At 42.8% G+C, this 21,553-nt stretch overlaps 1 protein-coding gene across 11 annotated transcripts in view; it reads right to left on the minus strand.

Annotated features, from left to right (window-relative positions):
* Positions 1 to 21,553, minus strand: part of PTPRT (protein tyrosine phosphatase receptor type T) — a 1,549,072-nt gene that overhangs the window by 38,295 nt on the left and 1,489,224 nt on the right. For 6 of the 11 annotated variants that reach the window (XM_060190244.1, XM_060190255.1, XM_060190228.1 and 3 more), the window contains 7 exons: positions 20,109 to 20,185; positions 12,867 to 12,903; positions 10,873 to 10,970; positions 8,572 to 8,631; positions 7,739 to 7,855; positions 4,406 to 4,560; positions 688 to 823 (listed from right to left, as the gene is read on the minus strand). In XM_060190244.1, the coding sequence (XP_060046227.1) occupies positions 688 to 823; positions 4,406 to 4,560; positions 7,739 to 7,855; positions 8,572 to 8,631; positions 10,873 to 10,970; positions 12,867 to 12,903; positions 20,109 to 20,185 (680 nt within the window). The remainder of the gene's footprint in view (positions 1 to 687; positions 824 to 4,405; positions 4,561 to 7,738; positions 7,856 to 8,571; positions 8,632 to 10,872; positions 10,971 to 12,866; positions 12,904 to 20,108; positions 20,186 to 21,553) is intronic. The other 5 variants (XM_060190260.1, XM_060190247.1, XM_060190289.1 and 2 more) reach the window with 1 other exon arrangement.

Consider the following 21,553-nt stretch of genomic DNA (forward strand, 5'->3'; position numbering starts at 1 on the left):
AATATTAACTGCTCTTCTTCCTCTTAGCTCTAGGTTTCTCTAAGTGATCAGAAAGTTGCCTGAATGCCAGCTTGTCTCTACAGGACAGGGACCACCACTATATTTTTTGAAATATGGCTCTCAAGAACTCAACAACTTCATTATTTAGGCTATTTATGCAGAGATTGTGGCATGTTGTCACCTTTCAATAAATGTCAATTTTCCCCATCTCTCTCTTCTCCTTGACCAAAGATAAGGATACTATTTAAGGAACACCTGTGAGTCAATGTCATAGCACTGTGGTTTATGCAACAGACCCTCATGTGTGTGACATCAGAGATCCCAAATTCAGTCCCAAGAACCACCATAAGCCTGAGGTGAGCAGAGAGCCCTGGTAAAGAACCAACCAGCCAACCAATAAACCTACTAACCAACCACAACTAAACGTTGCTATTTGGTTCTCATATAGATGCTCTCAGAGATGGAGAGCTCCCATAAGTCATGATTAGTGTTCTCCTTGCGCTGTGGGCCCTGAGCACTAACAGGTGTTCTCAACAAAGCAAGTCATATATTCATCCCTCCCATTTCTCCCACATACAGTTCCCTTTCTACAAAACACCCTCTTTACTTATGCACCTCTCTATTCTACTATGCTTCTCTTTGGCCAGAACAACAGGTGGCTGGTTGCTTCAGTGTCTTGGTACCTACCTCTGTCTGTACCAAGTTGACTCTCTGGGCTCGAAGCTCTCGAACACAGTTGAAGATGTCCACTACCCCTTCATTCTCGGCCATGTCGAGCATGGTGTCAATGGCAATGAAGCAGCCAGTCCTCCCAGCTCCAGCACTAGAAGAAAGAGTGGTCTGAATTAAGGACCAGCCAATACCAATCCTGTTTCTGAGTACCATACAGAGAGGCAGCAGTTTCAGGTCAGAAGGAAAAGTCTGCACCCCAATGCTACTGGGAAGTCATGAGCAAGAAAGTCAAGTTAGAGCCTAAGCTCTTTTGTAAAATGGAAGAGTAATGCTTGTCTTTGGTGTGTGTGTGTGTGTGTGTGTGTGTGTGTGTGTGAGGGGTCATTTCATTAGAATTGGCTTATTTTTATTTGGCTTTCTGCTCCAGACTGACTTTCTCAGAGAGAAAGAATGAATCAGAGAAAGAGTATATGCTTCTCTCAGTGCCATGGGCCCCAGGGGTTGTATATGTGGCAAAAGAGCTGCCTTACTAGGCTCAGCTCCTTTAGCAAATGTACTCAAGGCTTACAGAGTGACTGACAGTGTTCTTTACCAAGGTTAGATACCCTCATGAGGTTGTCAGGAAGTTGCTTACCCTATTTCACATAAAGGAAAACTGAGGCCCAAAGAGCTTATCTCACACAAGTTCATAGATGTGGTATGTGGAAAAGTTGGGAAGTTTTACCAAGACACTGTGGCTCCAGAGTCTGTACTTTTACCTACTGTAGGTTTCTAATCTGCTGAGTAAAGGTAATTCTTTATATGGTACAAGGCTACTGGGGGTATGTCTTTTCTCTCTCTCCCTGTCACTCCACTCCTCTTCTCTTCTCTTCTCTTCTCTTCTCTTCTCTTCTCTTCTCTTCTCTTCTCTTCTCTTCTCTTCTCTTCTCTTCTCTTCTCTTCCCTTCCCTTCCCTTCCCTTCCCTTCCCTCCCCTCCCCTCCCCTCCCCTCCCCTCCCCTCCCCTCCTCTCCTCTCCTCTCCCCTCCTTTCCCCTCTCCTCCCCCCTCCCTTCCCCCCCTCTCCCTCTCTCCCTCCCCCCCCCCCCCCCCGGTCTCTCATGCTTCCTTAGCAATCAAGTTGGTGTGCTGAAGGAAGGAATGATAAAAGTTAGAACACAGAACAAGTGACTGAGCAGACACAAGCCCCTTGCACTTTCCCAAAGGCAGAAAATGAGTCCTGAGTGCCATGTTCCAAGCCCTGGCTGAGGTTCCAAGTGCATCATTTTCTCAGAATCTTGAGTCATGCATCACTGCACTGAGCAGGTTACGGTCCTGAGACCCTGGCCTTGTGTCAAAATTCTTAGTATAGTCTCACTTCTGATTAACGGTGGCTTCCTTTAGGAGAATCCCCAATGGACTATGGGCAACTCTTCTCAAACTGATGCTAGGTTTAAACTGATGTGTTTAGCTAGAGATAAGTAGAATAGCAGCTTTAAATCCAGATAGTTTTAGAATTAGATAGTCAAGGAGGATCACTTTGTATTTACACAGAAGCAACTGTCATTGTCTGGCATGGTGGAAGTGAGAGGAAATTCAGAGAAAAGAAGTGTTGGAGCATAAAGGAGAGCAATATATGTTGAGCATTAACCCAAGGACAGTCAGTTGGTGCCATATCTCACAAAGCTCTGGAAAGCAAACCCCTGGAAATTCATCCCCAATGATAAAGGATTCATTTGTGGTAAATTTTCATGGTTTGAATTGACCTCAGGCTGACTTGCCTCTGGGTTTCAAAACCCATAAAAATGAGACATAACAATAAACAGATCTACCATAGAGCATTAATAACTTAATATATGTAAATTTCACAGATACATGTTTAAAATCTAAATGCACATAAATTGCTCAGTCCTGTGCCTGACTACATAGCAATTTCTCAATAAATGGCCACTACTTATACTCAGCAAATATTTACTTGAGTAGCTATTATGCATTACTGCCAGGTTAAAAGATGGAGTTATGAAGATGAATAAAATATTGTTCTTGTACTGAAGGCTTAACAAGATAGGAAGTGGAATAATGTTAAAAGGCATAAAAAGTGCTATCTCTAACTGCTTAATAGCTGTCAGGAATTCTCTTAGTTGCTCAGTACCTGTCAGCCTACCTACTTAGTCTTCAGAATATCCCCAGGAATATATACTACACTGTTCAGGTACATTAGGCTGACTTGCTATAGAGCAATAAACACAGAGGCATCTTGGGAGGAGGGCTTGAAAAACATGTACTTGTCTGCCTTTCTCCCTCTCCCTTGTTCTGGTTGCTTTCTGGGACATAGAACTCCAGGATGTTTCATTTCCTTTGAATTATCCTTCAAAACATATGCAAAGTCCTTGGAGAGTTTAAGGGATATGTTTCATATCACCTCCTGATCACCAATGGCTTCATCTGTGAAATGGGATTTCTGACTCTTCTCTTCCTGTTGTGGAAGGGTAAATGCTGTATGAGGAAGGCACTGGTTTTATAACATCTATAGTTTACAGTCTTTCCTTGTGACTCAACTCAAGACTTTTGCCTGTGTGGACTTTGCCAGGGCAGGGAGAAGATCAGAACATACAGGGCCTGACAAGTTGGCTGGGATCCCAGGTTGCCATGGAAAAGAAGAATGGAACAGGAGGGCAAAAGATGCAGACTAGTTGACCTTCAGATCTGGAAGTCCAGGCACCTGCAATCATAATGCCCTTGACACCACACTTCATCTCCATTTAGGAGGGTGCAAAGACATGCCACTCATCCCCAATGTGACTTTCTAGGTCAGAGCTGAAAATATCTCTTCTCCATAATGAGGTGTATCCTGACACTGCCCATTTATTCTATTCAGACCAGCAACTGATTTTTTAAAATAACAGAAATGAAGAGAAGTGGACTTCCATTGAGACATGTTGGGGAGCCCAGGACAAACATCTGGTGAGCATGTTGGATATTTGGCTTTTTTACACCAGTGTGACCCAGGTGAAGTATCTACCATCTTAGCACTCCAGTTTTCTCTCTTTAAAAAGGGGATGACAATAATACTTAGTCTTTAAGCATGTCTGCACTAATGAAACATGTGTGCAAGGCTTTTAAACTGTAAGTACCAAGCCCATGTACCAGGAGGCTACACTGTGTAGGGGAACAACATCACCCATTACTGCTATAATTACTTCTATTTTTTATTATTGAATTTCCACAAGGGTTATTGCTGGGGCTTGGTGCCTGTAATATGAATTCATCACTCCCAACAGTCATTTTCCTTTTTCTTTCTTTCTCCCTTCCTTCCTTCTTTCCTTTCCTTCTTTCTTTCTCTCTTTCTTCCTTTCTCTTTTTTCCGTTTTTCATTAGATAAGAGAGATATAAATTGAGAGAGGAGGAGGACATAGAGAGGGAAAGAGAATGAGAGACACCCACAGACCCACTTCACTGCTTAAGAAGTGTCCCCCTGCAGGTGGAGATGGGGAGGGGCTTGAACCTAGGTCCTTGCACATGGTAACATGCACACATTAATCAGATGTATCACTGACTGATTCCCGATTACTTCTATTGTTAAGACCTGGGTTTCATTAGAAAGAGTTATCAAAGGGGTCATATCAGGGAAGACTTCAAAGTGGATAATAAAAGCCATTGGAATAGACTGTGCTTCTCTTTCAAAGCAGGGTTGTAGCAACACCCTTGTGTGTTAGGGTTGGGGGGAGGTGGTTCAGGGGACTTTCTTTTACTTACCTACAGTGAACCACTATGGGTCCAGCTTCAGGGGGGTTGAGGAACTTGACTTGGCGGACGAAGCCTAGGAGGCCGGTGGCATAGCAGGGGACACCATGGTCAGGCCAGCTAGTGAAATGGAAGAGGCGCAGCTCCCGGATCTCATGGTAGCCTTTCTGAGGAGAGAATAGATCTCTGTTCCTCCAGCTTCTGCTTCCTAATATCCTGCCCAGAGCATGGGAGCCAAGGTTGCTGCACTGAGGCTGAACTAGCCTCCCTACTGTCAGGGAGGATCAGGACCTCAATTGGCAAAAAGATTCCACCACAGGTAGTGGTCCTGTGATCCGTTATATATGAGAACTTTGGTAACAGATCCCCTGAAAATGGTAGCTCACAGCATAGCTTCTCAGTGCCATTAGTGCATAGTTTTATGAATGTACTAAATCTCCCAGCAAGTGCTTATCCAGGAAATCCTTTCTGACTTATGACTCCTGGAACTTAGAATCAACAGCAAGGATTTAGAGAGAGAGAGAGATGGACATTAGATATCAAGTTAAAGTTGTTTCCCACAGAGTATGAGGCATTTCAGAGACTGAGTACCCTCAGTTCTCCAGCATTAGCTGTAAAAGTCTCTGTGGCTTTCAAATGCAAAAAAAAAGAGGTTTCTTCATTAATTAGATTATTGAAATAAATTAAAACAGTTTTCTGAGGTATGCAGCGAGATGTAGAGCTGAGACTGGTCTCCCTTCCCTGCCCACCCCTCACATGAACACACTCCAGACCTCTGGCCACCTCTGGAAGAGCTATTTGTTGAATGAAGGAGGTAGGATCTTAAAGGGACAATTCTAATAAAGGATGTTAGTGTTAGTAAATCTGAATTGGGCAGAGAAAGCTTCCTGAAGAACTTGATGTTTGATCTGAGCCTTGAAACATGAATAGTAAAGATAACAGACTAACATGTCTTAAGCATCGACTCTGAGCACATCAGAGTAGTAATTCATTTAGCCTTCCTGCCAATCCCCACATTTCCTCATTTTACAGATCAGGAGACTGAGGTTAAGTAAGCACCCAAGTTCACACAATTAGCAAACTTGTTAAGTTATCATTTAGGCTATCTGGCTTCACAGTCTTGTCAAGTCTATACTCCTAATTATTAGGATGCATGGATACTTGAGGATTCCATAGTTGAAGAGATAGAGGGATCTCTAGTTAGAGAGGCATGGAGAGGGGGTTGGGTGGTGGTGCACTAGGTTAAGCACACATAGTACAAAGTGCAGTGACCCACTCAACGATCCTGGCTCGAGCCCCTGGCTCCTCACCTGCAGTGGTGGGGCATGGGGAGCTTCACAAGCAGTGAAGTAGGTCTGTAGGTGTCGTTCTTTCTCTCCCTCTCTATCATCCTCTCCTTTCTCAATTTTTCTCTGTCCTGTCAAATATATATATGGAAATAAATGGCCACCCAGAGCAGTGGATTCATAGTGCTGATAATGAGCCCCAGTGATATAACCCTGGAGGTGCCAAAAAAAAAAAAAGGCATGAAGACAGGATTCAGCATGATACATGCACAGAATCTCTCTCTAATATCCCAGGATCCTAGGACAAATACAGGGGAGAGTGGAAGGCAAGCAAGAATGGAAGGGGGAATGGTAGATACTGAACACTGGAAGCCTTGAATCCCACCTTAACAACTTTTGGATTTTACGCTCAATGTGTAGGAAGCTAGAGGGACATTTCAGGTGGCTTCACCAGAGGGGATTTGCCTTTTAAAAGGAGCAGGCTGGCTGCTATATTGGAGGATGAACGAGAGTGGATATGTTGAGGGCATGTGAAGAGACCAGACCCAGAGACCCACTTTCCTGGGCTAGTGCTTCCATCTCTGAGTCTATGGAATCTATTCTAAGCCTTGGCTGCAGATACCTCACAATTACCTAGTTCTTCAGAGAGTTATTCCAAGATAACAAAGCAACGTCCTCTAAGGGTGGATAGCTATATCCTCTAAAGGTGGGTAGCTGGCATTATGTGTCTCAGAGGAGCTTTAGGAGTGACCAACCATTGATTTCCCTCAGACATGGGATTTTCAGTGCTAAGGTCAGGATGGTTCAGGGAAAACTGAGATGATGGTGTTATACAGTGGGGATACCAAAGATCCCCTTGCCTCCAGATGGACTCTGTGGTGTAAATCATGTTCCAGAGCTCCCTCTGGGATCAGAGCATACCTTCACCTGGATCCCCTTCATTGTTGTGTTCTGCCTTCCTCACCCCTTTCCTCCTTATAGCTCACCTCAACACATTATCATGGGCACACTAATCCCTGCCTCAAGCTCTGCTTGAAATCCAAACTTAGATCTAGCAAAGAGCCCTGTTAGAAGGCTGGGGAGGATTTTAGGTGACATGAACAAAGGCCTGAATTGAGGCAGTGATGAACCTGCTGAAGAGGAAGAGAAAGCAGCTTCAAGAATTCAGTTGGAACACATTCTGAGAAATGTGTTATTAGATAGTTTTGCCCTATAATATCATGGAGTGTCACTACATAAACCTAGATTGTATAGCCTGCTACACACCTAGGTTATGTGGTATAGCCTATTCAGACCATTGCTATCTATGTGGTCCACTATTGTTGGCTGAAACAAAGAGATAGGTGACTATATTTGAATTTTTTCCTCTCCGTCCCCCAAATTAACTCAATCCAGGAGGAATGTCAAGCCCTCCCCACTTTACCATGATTTATCAAGGATTTTATCACCATTATGGGTAGACAAAACTACTGGTTTACTCATTCTGTTCCCTAGTTTTGCAAATCTAGTGCTAAAATGTTTTTAGCACAGGAAATGTTTTTTCAACATCTGCCTGTGTCATGTTCAGAGATTGGTTGAGCTGGACTCATCCCAAGGCCCTTGGGGTCTTTTCAGGGTGTTTTACTGCAGGTGATCTGTACACATGTGACTGTTTAGAAACATATAGACAGACAATCTGAGAAAGGACTACAACCCTTTAACATGTTGTTTTGACTGTGATTCTCCAAGGTTTCTCTGGCCTGAGTCTGGGTTACAAGAGGGGTCACCACATCCCCAGTCATCTATCTCATTCCTGGATGGATTTGTGTGGGCCACAGGTGAGATGCAGAATCTGGACCTCAGTTCTACATCCAGGTCAGGCTGCAGAGTCAGGACCCAGAAACATTGGTCACAAATGACTCACACATGATCCCTATCTGGAGACATGTCCTCTGCTGACAAGAGCCCTCTTGCCCTAGAGTTTGTCCCTTGCATGGTCCTTGCTCACTGTGTATCATAGAAGAACAAGCAAGCCAGTTGTCCTGGTAGGCAGGTCATCCTCAGCCACAGGGAGACTCACCTTCTGAACTGTGAAGGTGCGGATGACATATTCAGCCAGGGGCTCTGTCTCAATCAGAGTGACTTTAATGTCTCCGTAGACCTCTGTGTCATCTGGCCAGTACCGCACACACTTCACCTGTGAAAAATGACAGAGATGAGGATACATGAGCAGGTAGCTGAGTGAGAGCAAGAGCAGTCACCTCACACAATCTTCCTCAAATAAACCCAAAGGCCACATTGGTGGAATTTCAGTCCCAGGGGTTCTCAGCTGGCCAGGGGCTGGCAGTCTACAGTGGGTCAGGCTCACTCCCAGAGTATTTTGAGCCATTCAGATTATTGCAATCCCTTCTTTCGCAGAATTCTCTCTAGTTTCAAACCCATCACTGGACTAAGCCATCGAATGGATCTAGGTGAGACAGGCAGTGTAGTTATTCCCGTTTAACTGATGCAAATAGTTCTCAGGCTTGGAGGTGACTTGTCTAAGGTCCTGAAGCTAGATTTCTTCTACCTTTGACTGAGTCCACTCTCTGTATACCAGACTGGGGCAGCTGAGCGACAGCTGAGCAGAGATGAGAGTAAAAGGAGGGAAACAGTGAGGAAGTGGAAGCAGAAGTGGTTGGGGGCAGGGGTCTTATTAAGAGGTGGTTTTGAGGGGCAGGAAGGAGAAAGGTTCTAAATTGGGCAAAGGATGGAAGGTGAGGGGCTCAAAGGGAATACTTGGCAACACTCTCTGCTGGGGTATGATTGCAGACACCAGAAATGAGCCATATTCCCACATCTGACTCTAAGCCACACTCTGCAGGAAGGAGAAAGAGATCACGGATTTTCCCCTTAAAAGAACAAAAGCATTACCATTCCGGGGGACGCCGCACGGCCTAGCGTGGCATTTCCCACAGTGTGTTCCGCTGGGTGCTAATAGGTGTTAGGTAAAAAAAGAAAAAGAAAAAAGAAAAAGAAACAAAAAACAAACAAAAGGTTTTGTGGTCAAATGAGTTTGGGAAATGCTGGATTCAACAAAGTTAAACAGATTGCTTTGCTATGGTACTAGTCAGTTCATCGAATATGCTAGTGCTAACATGTTTTATGACTCTCTGAAAGGGGCAAAGAGTAAACAGCATTTCCCAAACGTATTTAACCATGGAACCCTTTTCTCACTAAGCATCCTGCTAACTAGCATCCTGTGGAACCCACTTAGGGAAATGCTGGTCTAGTACAATAGAGTTTGGGGGTAAAGGGATAACATTGCTTGGTTCTAATATTCAGTAACTACAAAACTTTCAGAAAACACTGAAACCTCTCTGAGAACCCTACTTCCTATTCATAATGAGAATTACTATATCTTGACTGCTTAGCTCTGTCTTCACTGAATACCTAACATATATCACTTTTCCACCTTTATTTTACACATTTTATAGATGAGGAATCAGATAACATGAGGAAGCTAAGAAAAAAATCACCTAAGGTCAGATGTTCATAAACTATAGGACCAGGATGCAAAGCCAAGCTGTGTGACTAGTCACCAGGAACACTGCCTCATATAATCATTGTGAAATAATAAGAAACAATGCATTGCAAGTGTCTGGCATAGCACATGGCTTTAGCAGGTGATCCATCAAGAGTTAGCTTTCCTGTCCTATACAAATCTACTTCAGACTCAAGATCTATTCCTCAAGGAAATATGTCTCCAGTGTGAGATATGTGATAGGACAGGCTGGAGTTTGCCTCTGAATTCTTGGATTTGGGGCTGGTCTTTCAGTTCACTCTGAGAGTGGATAGACCTTGTGTACTAGAATGGCAGTCAAGAGCAGGTTTCAGGGGAGTTAACGCCAGCTGTTTGGATCTGGTTCTTCATCTGTAAAATCAGAGCATGGACTGTGTAAGAGTGGGTTCAAGAATAAAGTCCCTCCTGACCCTAACTTTCTGTCAGACTAAGAGATGGCCACACCTTTTACTGAATTACCATTAAGCCAGGTTTTCTCTTTCCCATTATCTTAGAGGCCAGAACTCTATATTAATATCTGACTCTTGCACAAATGATTTACTTGCCCCTCCTCTTTTAGACAGCTGATACAATAAATAGGAAACTTCTGATTTCAGCTGCTTTTTTGCACTGTCTTTCAACCCAACAGCCCACCCACACACATACCACAGTTTACCAAGTAGGTTTGGGCAATCTGGGAATAGCAGTCCCAATTGTAAGTCCAAGGAGTAGCTAGAGACCAGGGTGAGAGTGGAGGCAGAGCATATGGGCAGACTATAGCCTGAACCCAGAAGAATATCAAGGGTTAGAGGTAAGAGGAGGAAAAACAGGGAGCAAAGGGTTGGATGTTGCAGAGAGGTTGCAAACAATGAGAAGAGAAAAGTGACTATTGGGTTTGTCAACATGAAGGATATTGGTGATATTGGCCATTTTGCTATTAGTGGAATGGAGGGAGTCGCTTTGTTGGAGTGAATAGAAGAGAACAGAAGTGAAGAAATAAAGAGTCCATGTGCATCTTTAAAGTCTGGAAGAAAGTGAGGGGCAAGAGAATGATTTTTGTTTACTCTTATCTTTTTAAGGGGGAAGTGGTACTTATCACACTTATATATTTAGGGAAATAATCCAGATGAGAAAGAGACTTATTTTTTAAGTAAGATAGGAAACATGAGAGAATTCCAGAGTACAGTCTGTTTATCAAGGCACTTATATTGCCTTTGAAAGGGCAAAAGTCACTTTTTCCATTGTATTAGGCTGAGTCCTAAGAAACAGCTGATTTTTGACCACCTGGGGTTAACAAAAAAACAGCTATTTTTTATGGGTCAGCCTGACAATAAAAGGAAAGAACAAGAAGATGGTTTGAGAGACACAAGTAGGATTGTAGCTTTGTGGTGTGGAGCTGAGAGAGTACACATCTAACAGCTTTAGTTTCTTCAAAGGATATGAAATGACATCATCAGTGGTGAGTGAAGATAGAGAAAGAGATGAGGGAGATTCGAAGGGATTCGAAGTAAGTATTCCTTCAATGTGAAACAGGAAGGAGGATTTCTCTCTCTTATGTGACTAGGAGAATGAAAGATTGGATAGGAGGCCCTTGGCACCATGCTTGGGACAGAGAGATGCTCAGGCATGCAATGCCAGCATCCTCTATCCAGGTATCTGCAGGAGGGGCTTACCCTGCCCACCTCCACGAGGTTTGTGACCATGACGATGCTGGCTGAGTTCTCCTGCCAGATCATTCTCCAAAAGTCCTTTACGGTCTCCTGCATTGGACCTGCCAACAGAGAAGGTGACAGGGTCAAAGGCTGTAAGAGCTGGGAAGTAGCCAAGAGGTCCCCCTTCTGGTAGGTGAGTCAAGGCTCCATATAGATGGGCCAGCAAGAGGTCAGGTGATCCTCACTGGGATACCCAAGCATCTGAGACTGGGAGTTGGAGAAGTGTGACGTTAGAGTGTGCCTAGGAAAAGTCACACTCCAAACCTGGATGGTTCATAGCATCCACTGGAAATGCTAACAGCTTCTCTTCTTTTGACCATCATTTTTTTCCTCATAATCTTTCCACTAGTCCTACATTTTACCAATCCATCACTTTATCTGGGACATATCATACACCAATAACAGAGACTAAGCAAATGTACAAAAACTGGGCTCCAGAAACAATGAGAGATAGGAACTAAATTGGATGGGGGTAGGGAGGATGGAAGGACAGAGGCTTCCAGGAGCCAGATGCTGAGAGCACAAACAGAAGATAACTGATTTTGAGCTTGACAAATGCTAGAAGCTTTCGTATGGAGCCCCTAAACAGAAAGGAAATAAAGGATAAGAAACTAGAGATAGGATCTTTGAGTCCAAAGCAATTTCATGGGGAATTTCTCTTTCAGTAGCCCCAGGCTTTCATCATTTAAAAAATGCCAAAAGAAATACATGAATCTATGGGAAATTTTGAATATCACTTCCTGCACATATATACATGTGGAGGTATATATACTCTTACTGTAATAAGCATCATACTTACTATATGCATTTCCTATGCCCTCAAAAATTCTAGTCAGGTAGGGTATGTGCAGAGCTCCATTATAGCTCTATTGTAACTTCCTATAATATGCAACATATCAAATGTGATTTAACCAATCTACCAATAATTGAGCATTTACAATTTTTCACTTTTGCTCTTATTCTAGATTACACTGTGAAAAGTCTCTTTGTAAGTAAGTCCACTATCCATAAATATAATTATCCACAGGATTTCCTCTCAGAAGTGCTTGAGAGGCATGATCCTTTTTAAGCCTTCTGATAACACAGCAGCAGGTTACTTTCCAGGACAGCTGGTTGCTTCTCTCTTCTGAGAACACACCCACAAAGGAGATAAGGCGTCACCATGTTGTTCTGGATAGTGGATATTCATGGTCCATAACCAAGGCCAACTGCTTTGATTTGTCCTGCCTGGGTTCATCTCTCTTGACCATTTTCTAGTAGTGATATCTCCTTCCTACCTCACTCATGCCCCTCTCCTGTCACCTTCTTTCTCAAATGAATGATCTTAAGGGCCCCTGGAGGCATCTGAGTTTTGTCTTCACAGCCTGGGTATCACTGCTCCAGGTCAGCTTCTTCAGTGGGAAGAAGACAGAGACAGAGAGACAGAGGGATAAAGGTAGAGACATCATAGCCCCAAAGCTTCTCCCAGTGCAGTGGGGACCTGTTCAAATCTGGATTGTATGTTTGGCAAAGCAGGCACCACTGTCCCAGATGAGCTGTCTCACTAGCTCAGCCCTATAAAGCCTTGGCAACTCTACTCATATGTGACTTTTTTTTTTTTAAAAAAAAAGTTATTTATTCCCTTTTGTTGCCCTTGTTGTGGTTATTATTGTTGTTGTTTTTGATGTCATCATTGTTGGATAGGACAGACAGAAATGGAGAGAGGAGGAGAAGATAGAGAGAAAGATAGACATCTACAGACCTGCTTCACCGCTTGTGAAGTGACTCCCCTGTAGGTGGAGAGCTGGGGGCTCGAACCAGGATCCTTACTCCGGTCCTTGTGCTTTGCACCACCTGCGCTTAACCCACTGCGTTATAGCCCGACTCCCTCCTATGTGACTTCTATGCTTACAGTTCATTTTTCTTCTCCAGTGAAGTGCAAGGGTGGCCTTTTAGAGGAAAGAGAGGGCACTTACCTTGGGTCGCAATGTAGTGCCGAGGCCGGTGGTATCCCTGGATAATATGAAGAAAGCACAGTGAAGAATTTTCGGTCAACTTGCAAACAGAATAACATTACCAATTACCTATTCAAAGATTTGGTTTCCTCAAAGGCAAATAGGGAACAGCATTAGACATCTCCCAGAGAAGTTGATGATTCAAGTAAAGTGCTTCATAAATCACTAAATGTTTGCTATTATTGTAGTTACTTGAGAGAGGCCCATATAGTCCTGCCTTTGAGCTAGTGGACTGGGAGTAAAGATTGTGCGGACATCACTTATGCTCATGATCCTCAGAAAGAGGTAAGGGAATAATTTTTAGGTCTGTGTGACATTGACTACTGATTAATATCTTCCCTGACACACACTTATATGCACAACACTTTACAGGGGTCCATGAGACCCAAGAGAAGAAAACAATTTCCATGTTAGGTTCTTGCACTAATGACATTTAGACAACAAAAATTGGGAGTGATGCATATTGTCTTTCTGTGCTGACATGATTGGGCTTGGAATAAAAGTCTCTCTCAGTAGGGAGGACACTGTGTGGGTGAAACATGAAGATACTGTCTGTATGTCTTTAGATAAAGTCACTTTCTGCTTCAGGGACCAGTTCCTGAGTTCCCTGTTCACTTCAGGAAGGTTCTGCTGTGATCTGGTCTGGTACACCATTACTCTGGTGTTCCCTAAGTTTTATCACTGGTGATGGGGGAGTGGGTGAAGACAACCTTCTCTTTTTCCCAGGACATGACATATGGGAAGGTCCCCATTTTTTGTTATTATATTGTGGGGAAGCTTGAGTTTTGGAGATAGATCTGTATTTGTTTTATAAAACTGTATGTAATTAGCATTTATTGAATGAATAAATGAAAGAATAGATAGCTGGGCAAAATTTAAAAAATACAAATGCCAGGAGTCGGGCGGTAACGCAGCCAGTTAAGCGCACGTGGTGCAAAGAGAAAGGACCAGTGTAATAAGGATCCTGGTTCGAGCCCCCGGCTCCCCACCCGCAGGGGAATCGCTTCACAAGTGGTGAAGCAGGTGTCTTTCTCTCCCCTCTCTGTGTTCCCCTCCTCTCTCCATTTCTCTCTGTCTGATCCAACAACACTGACATCAATAATAACTACAACAATAAAACAACAAGGGCAACAAAAAGGAATAAATAATAAACATAAATATTTGAAGAAAAAAATACAAATGCCAGTTAAGATAACATGTGCTCTCAACAGGGTGTGCCATTGCCTGGCTCATCAAATGCCAGTTATGGAGCCTATGGGAACTTGTTGACAGTGCTGAAGTCCACTTTCCTTTATAGTTAACCATCTCAGGGAAAACATAAGCTCTAAAATTTGATAACTCTTATTTTTGCCTTTAACTAACTGGTAATCAATTTTTTCTGTCTTGTCAAATTAGAAGAGCTGCTTCAGCTCCCCATCTTTTAAGGAAATAATCCAGAATTGATTTCTGAATAGTGTATGATTAGACAGACATGTCTCTGAAGTTCTGGATCCACCTCTGATTCAAAGGACCTTCTGGAGGAAACTAATTTGGAACATTCCGACATGCTTGACAGTCAGTGGAATAAAGGACTGGGGACATAGCTCAGTGATCTAATGCAGGATTCCTATTTATAAGAATCATGCACAAGGCATATATATATATATATGGTTCTGGGTTTTATTTCCATAGCAAACTGCCACCAGCCATTAGTAGAATGAAATTTAGAGGTAGAAACTTGCTTTTTGTTTGTGCAGTTAGATGACTTTGACTCATTATTTTTGTTCATTCCTTTGCTTAGTTGGTCATTTAATGTTCAGTATATAATAATAGATAATAATTGAATACCTACTACTATGGACAAGGCATTGGAGAGACTAAAGTAAACAAGAGTGAAGTAGGCTCTCTTTTGAGCAACTTATAATGTCAATTAATTGGGGAAATGACTACTAAGAGGAAGATAATGGGAATCTGTGGAGCTCCCATAGGGGAAGTGCAGGGAGGCAGAAGGATTTGACTTAGTCAAGAAGGCCAAATGTTCTCTGAGGTGGTGGCAGATGAAATGGCCTCTTAAATCTTTTAGGCATTTCAACATCTCTGTTAATCCTATTTCATCCCATCAGATACTTCTCAGTTTTCGTACCACTTTCTCCTTGGCTCACTGGCTAGCTTATGATTTGTTGTTGTCTTATTTTTATTAGCAATTTAATATTGATTTACAAGCCTGTAACATAATAGGGGTAAAACTCCATATAGTACCTACCCATCACCAGAGTTCTATGTCTTATCCTCTCCATTGGAAACTTCTCTATTGGCTAACTTATTCTTCAAAACTGAAGTCATGTTTCCATTTAGAGATCTTAGCATGGCCATTCCCTGAGCCCCAGGACATTCCCTGCCTGTGTCCATCCCCAGATAACTAAGTGTTTTGCTCCCTCCCTACATTCAGGCTCCCATGGGCTGTCAGTCACCCAATCCAGGACCACTCTGTCAATGTTTGCTTTCCCTAGTTTTATTTCCTTCAGGGTATTTCTCACCAAGCTGGAAAGTATTTTTTCTTTACTTACATGCTTATATTTTGCTTTCCCAGTTAAATGAGAGCTCACACAGAATTGGATTGCATCTGATTTGCTTATAAACCTGTGGCTAGGCCAGAGAAATCTGTCTGAGCCAATATCCTTAAGAAATGCATATGAAAGAAGTGAAAAACTGGATACATGTGCGCTGTGTGTGTGTCCACATAATGCATTAGAGTCCTTGACTGGCCTCCAAGAACCCATCAGTCCCCAAAGAGAAAACATTCTAATTACAAGACTTCCGAGCAATGGCGATAAAAGGGAATCTAGTGCTCAATAGAGGCGCGTATGGGTATGTATGAGGAGTTGGTACAGAACCTTCCTAACCTTAAAAGAACTCTGCGTTCATTTAAGTCCCACCCTATATACCATGCAAATTGACTTCAAACCAGCACTGGGCCTGCCTCCATCTGTCTGTGAGCAATGGCTAAGAGGTTTGCATCCAAAACACATTTATCTCACTCTGTACTCATGCATCTGTTACCTACCAGGGACCCAGATACGGTATTTCTTTCCAGACTGGTAATTTATAATGGATTCAGGTGGCCAATACACTCTCGGATGCAAAAAAATCTACCAGCAAATAGTTCTGACTGTAGAAGAGCCACAGCCTCTGGAGGCCAAGATTGTACTGGCCTCATCCGGCTCATTATCCAAATGGAGTTGTTTTAATGGATCGTCAAGACCCAATTGTGGGTAAATGATTCTAGCACAGGCAGTTAGCTCTTTGAAGAATGGGGAGGAATCCAGCTGGTATGGTGACCAAGGCAAAGGTGTAGAGCTGTTTAGGGTGTGTCTTGCCAGGAATCCTCACAAAAGCTACAGGAATATACACTTTTCTGGAGTGTATGGTAGGTTCATAAGTGATGTGATACTGGTCCCTTTTTTTTTTTGAACTAGAAATAGGAGGTATTTAGACTCTCATATATTCCTCCATTTCTACTTTCATCCCCTCCATGCTCCACCCACTCTGTGCCCTGGGATGTTGAATTACAAGGACTATATCGGGGTTTCTATATGTTCCAGTTTGAAACTGGACGTGGTCAATGAGGAACAGATACAGGAGCTCAGATGCCATGAGGAACCATGGGCATATGTTCTAAATAGCTTCCTGTCAGGTCACTGTGGGCTGACCTCAATTCTCTATCAAAGGCTACAGATCTTATATGGGAGCAGTTTTCTTATAGTTCTTTGCTTCTCTCTCCACACCTGAAGAAGGGAGTGGGTACTGGGGATACTGCACCTCAATCTTTCGGTTACCTTTAGTCTTGTCCGTATCCTTTTCTAACTTTCCTTAATTATTTCCATTTTATTGTACTTAATTAAATTTTAATTTAATTTAATTTAATTTTGCCTCCAGGGTTATTACTGGGGCTCAGTGCCTGAACTACGAATCAACTGCTCTTAGAGGCTATTTTTTCCCTTTTGTTGCCCTTGTTGTTATTGCTGTTGCTATTGTTGTTGGATAGAACAGAGAGAAATCGAGAGAGGAGGGGGAGATAGAGGATGGAGACAAAGATAGACACCTGCAAACCTGTTTCACTGCTGAAGAAGTGACACCCCTGCAGGTGGGGAGCTGGGGTCATGAACTGGGATCCTTAGGCCGGGCTTGCACTTCACGCCATGTGTGCTTAACCCACTGTGCTACCGCCTGGCCCCCAATTATTCCCATTTAACAAATTTCTGCTTTCTAAACCTTCTCCTTTCTTGTTGGTCTGCTTCTAATTCTGCTTCTAAGACCCCTTCTGTTGCATTGCTTAATGCTGTGATCTATTTACATAATCACTGCTTTACCTGAGAACCACCCTGCCTGCAGGGCATTGGTTTAATCCCACTGGTTCACACTCTCTTTTTGCTCCACCCCCTCTCCTAGTCACACCTGTTTTCCACCATTTAATCCCCACTTGTTTGCACTCTCTTTTCCCTCCACCCCCTCTCCTAGTCACACCCTGTTTTTCACCCTACCACTTCCTTTCTGGAAACTATAAATGCAGATTCTTTTCTCAATAAACATTGCACTTCTTCCCAGATCAGCCATGAGTCCCTGGTCATCTGTCTCCCACCCGCATATGGCGCCTGAACAGGGACTGGCACTTTCTGACTCTTTTTATTTTCTTTTTTTTATTGAGCGATAGATAGATAGATAGATAGATAGATAGATAGATAGATAGATAGATGGATAGAGATATAAAGAGACCAGAGCACTGCTCACATCTACCTTACACTGGCATTGGAGATTGAACCAGGGACTTTGGAGTTTCAGGTATGGAAGTCTTTTGTAGGGGATCAGGCTGTAGTGCAGTGGTTTAAGCACATATGGTGCAAAACTGGAGGACTGGCTAAGGGTCCTGGCTCAAGCCCCTGGCTCCCCACCTGCCGGTGGTTGGGGTACTGGGGTTGCTTAACAAGTGGTGAAGCAGGTCTGTAGGTGTCTATCTTTCTCTCCCCATCTTTGTCTTCCCCTCCTTTCTCCATTTCTCTCTGTCCTATCCGGCAACAACAACATCAATAACAACAACAATAATAACCACAACAATGATTAAAAACAACAAGGGCAACAAAAAAGGAAAATAGATTAAATAAATAAATAAAAATAAAGTCTTCTGTGTAGCCTTTATGTTGTCTCTACAGCCCCTAAAGTGACTTTTACATATGGATACACTGGTTATCACATTCTTATTACAGGTAGCAATGCTATTCCACTTGATAGATATTAGAATAAGTAAATTTACCCAAGGTCATAGAAATGGCATGTAGATAAGTCTGGACTCAGCAGGACCTATCTCAGGCATAATGTACTGTACCTATAGAGAAGTGTAATGGGGTCTGGGTGGTGGCACACCTGGTTGAATACACACATTACAGTGCACAAGGACCTGGGTTCAAGCTCCTAGTCTTCACCTGCAAGAGGAAAACTTCACAAGGGATGACGCAGTGCTGCAGGTGTCTCTCTGTCTCTTTCCCTTTCTATATCCCTCTGCCTCTCAATTTTTGGCTATCCCTATACAATAAATAAAGACAAAAAACCAATTTTAAAAAGAGAAGTGTAATGTACGCTATGAAAGTAGAGACATAATGCAGTACAGTGGATTTGCCAACCACCGTTAGATAGTCCAATGTCCCTTTTGCATCATATATATTTTAAATGTCTATTCAGTAGTGTGCTCTATATTGTACTGTAATAAAAACAGAGGGAATAAATTATACTATGAGGTGCACAAGAAATGGAATTATATAGATGAAAAAAGGCTATTATATAATATACGGCTGCAGGAATGAGATGTAAACAGAAGTGATGCAAGATGAGATGCTTGAAGTTGAGCCTCTGAGCTGTCATTTTCTATCACCAAGGTTCTCACCCATTGCCACAGTACTGAGCTGTCAGACAGCTGGCCATATCTCTGAGCAGTGCATAAACTAGGTCACTAAATGAGGAGTAGATGTACATAGTCTCTGTTCCTCTCTAACTACTATATATCTTCTGCTTCTGCCACTATATTTTGGTTATACTAGTCTCTCAAGCCAGAGATCTATCTTTATTCTCTTTGATTTTTTTCTTTTTTTTTTTAAATTTTATTTTATTTATTTATTCCCTTTTGTTGCCCTTGTTGTTTTATTGTTGTAGTTATTATTGATGTCGTTGTTGTTGGATAGGACAGAGAGAAATGGAGAGAGGAGGGGAAGACAGAGAGGGGGAGAGAAAGACAGACACCTGCAGACCTGCTTCACCACCTGTGAAGGGACCTGCCTGCAGGTGGGGAGCCCGGGGCCCGAACTGGGATCCTGACGCCGGTCCTTGAGCTTAGCGCCACCTGCCCTTAACCCGCTGTGCTACAGCCCGACTCCCTTCTCTTTGATTTTTAAATTCTACCTGAGCTTGAAGCTTCAGTTCAAACCACATTTTGTATTTCTTTTTTTTTTTTTTTAAAGATTTTATTTATTTATGAGAAAGATAGGGGAGAGAGAGAAAGAACCAGACATCACTCTGGTACATGTGCTGCCAGGGATTGAACTCAGGACCTCATGCTTGAGAGTCTAGTGCCTTAGCCACTGTGCCACCTCCTGGACCACCCACATTTTGTATTTCTGATGGAAAAAAAAAACAAACATTTTTTCCCACCTCTGAATCCCCACAGCATTTTATCTGAACTTATGACACTTTCCACTTTCTAGTTTGCTCAGAATTATTGATGTACACAGCTTATCTTCCTGCTAAGGTTTGAGAGGGTAGAAACCATGTCATTTTCAGCATCCAGTTACCATGGTATTCTGCATCCAGTAAGTACTTGAAGATTTTTGCTGGATAAATGATTATGATTCTGAATGAATGAATGAATGGATGAATGAATGAATGAATGGGCATACAAACACACATACAAATGAGTTAACTAATGACTGACCAAGACTGTCAGCTGTTTTGTGACCCCCACAGAGAAGGGCACCTAGCCAGCTTGAGAAAGGATGTAACTTTACATGGATAGTCAGCTTGGGTTGTTAATTAGTTATATAAATCGGGAAAGAGCCTAATTGCTCTGGATATGTTTGAGAAGGGTCACTTATATGGTAGAGGCTGGGGGACAGTCACAGATATTAAGTCTGTGATAGCCACCCCTTGGCCCCAGCTGCACAGCCCCACCAAGATCCTCACATCAATGTAGTTGGCATTGATATAATCGGAGTGTGGGTCTCCATCCAGCACCAGCAGCCTCACTCGAGAATGGTCATCTGCAGAGAAAGCATACAAACAAGGGAATAGGTGATAAGAAGTGTGAAGGTCCAGGACTGTTGTATGCTTTACATTGGTTTGGTCTAGCTCTCCCCCCACCAGAAAAATTGGTTTGGCCCCTGCTAGTTTCGCGGGCCAGCTTGTCCCCGCCCCAAGGGAACCCCTACAGAGTTCCAGAGTTCTTGGCACCGCCGGGTGAGGAGAAGGATGCAGGAGAGTTCTGTGTGGTGGTTAGTTTAAGGGTCTCTCTCTGCCGCCAGAGGAGGAAGACAGGAGGGCACGTTTGCCCGCTTGTGAATAAAGATATACAGCTTTCCAGCCCAGCCGTGTGTCCCCGAGTCTCTGTCTCTGGTTGTCTCTGTCTACCGCCACGATGCTAGCCCGGCCTGCTGGCGCCCCTGAACATTAACAACACAGCATTACTCTTTTTCAAAGGTACTATGGGATAATCACTGTACTCAACCATCACTTTACTTTTGCATGCAAAAATCTCACTTAACCCCCAGTACTGTTCTCAGTTATTATTAAGGAGATTGAGGCTCAAGGAGATTTCTGTGCCTTAAAAAGGACATATTTGCACTGCTTCTTGTTTTTCCACCTGCCCTTCTGGTTCTGGTTTTGCCATTACCTACCTGAATGAAATACCTGTTTCTTTAAGTCTTACTCATTTTATCATTAGACTGGGAATAGAAATAAGTTCTTCATAAGACAATGCAAGAAGGATGATAAGAAAATTCATCCAGGAGAAGTGCTGAATTGGAATTAATATACTCCATTTTCATGCTTGCTTAAAAATAAGGCAAATTTACCTATTTTCCACATGTGCATAAATTGCTATTCTTTTGTCTCTTGGAGAACTGTTGCAAATAGATTGTCAGCCACATATTGTTATCAGTACTATCATTCAAGTGAAGCTGACTAAATCATTATAAAAGAGGTCATCAATAACCAAGAATCATGTTACAGAGAATGCTATTTCAAATACAATCTCAGCATAAATAAAATTTGCAGACTCGAGTCAATGGAATGTTACTTCAAATAGCAACAAATAAAAACTTTTTAAAAAGTCAAGTACAGCAGAACAACCAGACTAATCCTTTACAATTAATTGAAGTGAGTTCTGATATACTAGTAGAGACTCTTGCAAATAGAGCTCCCTGCTTGGGTCTGCTTGGGTGGAGGGGTTCAGTTGCTGTTCCAGGCATTGTGCTTATGTTATTGTAAATCACTGTACCAGGTGTTTGGTTCATTTGACCATAGGGCAGAGGAGGGCTTTTAGTAAGTATCCTGGTGAGCTCTGAGCATCCTGTGGGCCACTAGGAGACAAGGATTCTGGGTTAGTATCCTCAGGTGAGTTCAAGTTAAAC

Source organism: Erinaceus europaeus, chromosome 1 (genome assembly GCF_950295315.1).
Source record: "Erinaceus europaeus chromosome 1, mEriEur2.1, whole genome shotgun sequence".
NCBI classification, from domain to species: Eukaryota; Metazoa; Chordata; class Mammalia; order Eulipotyphla; family Erinaceidae; genus Erinaceus; species Erinaceus europaeus.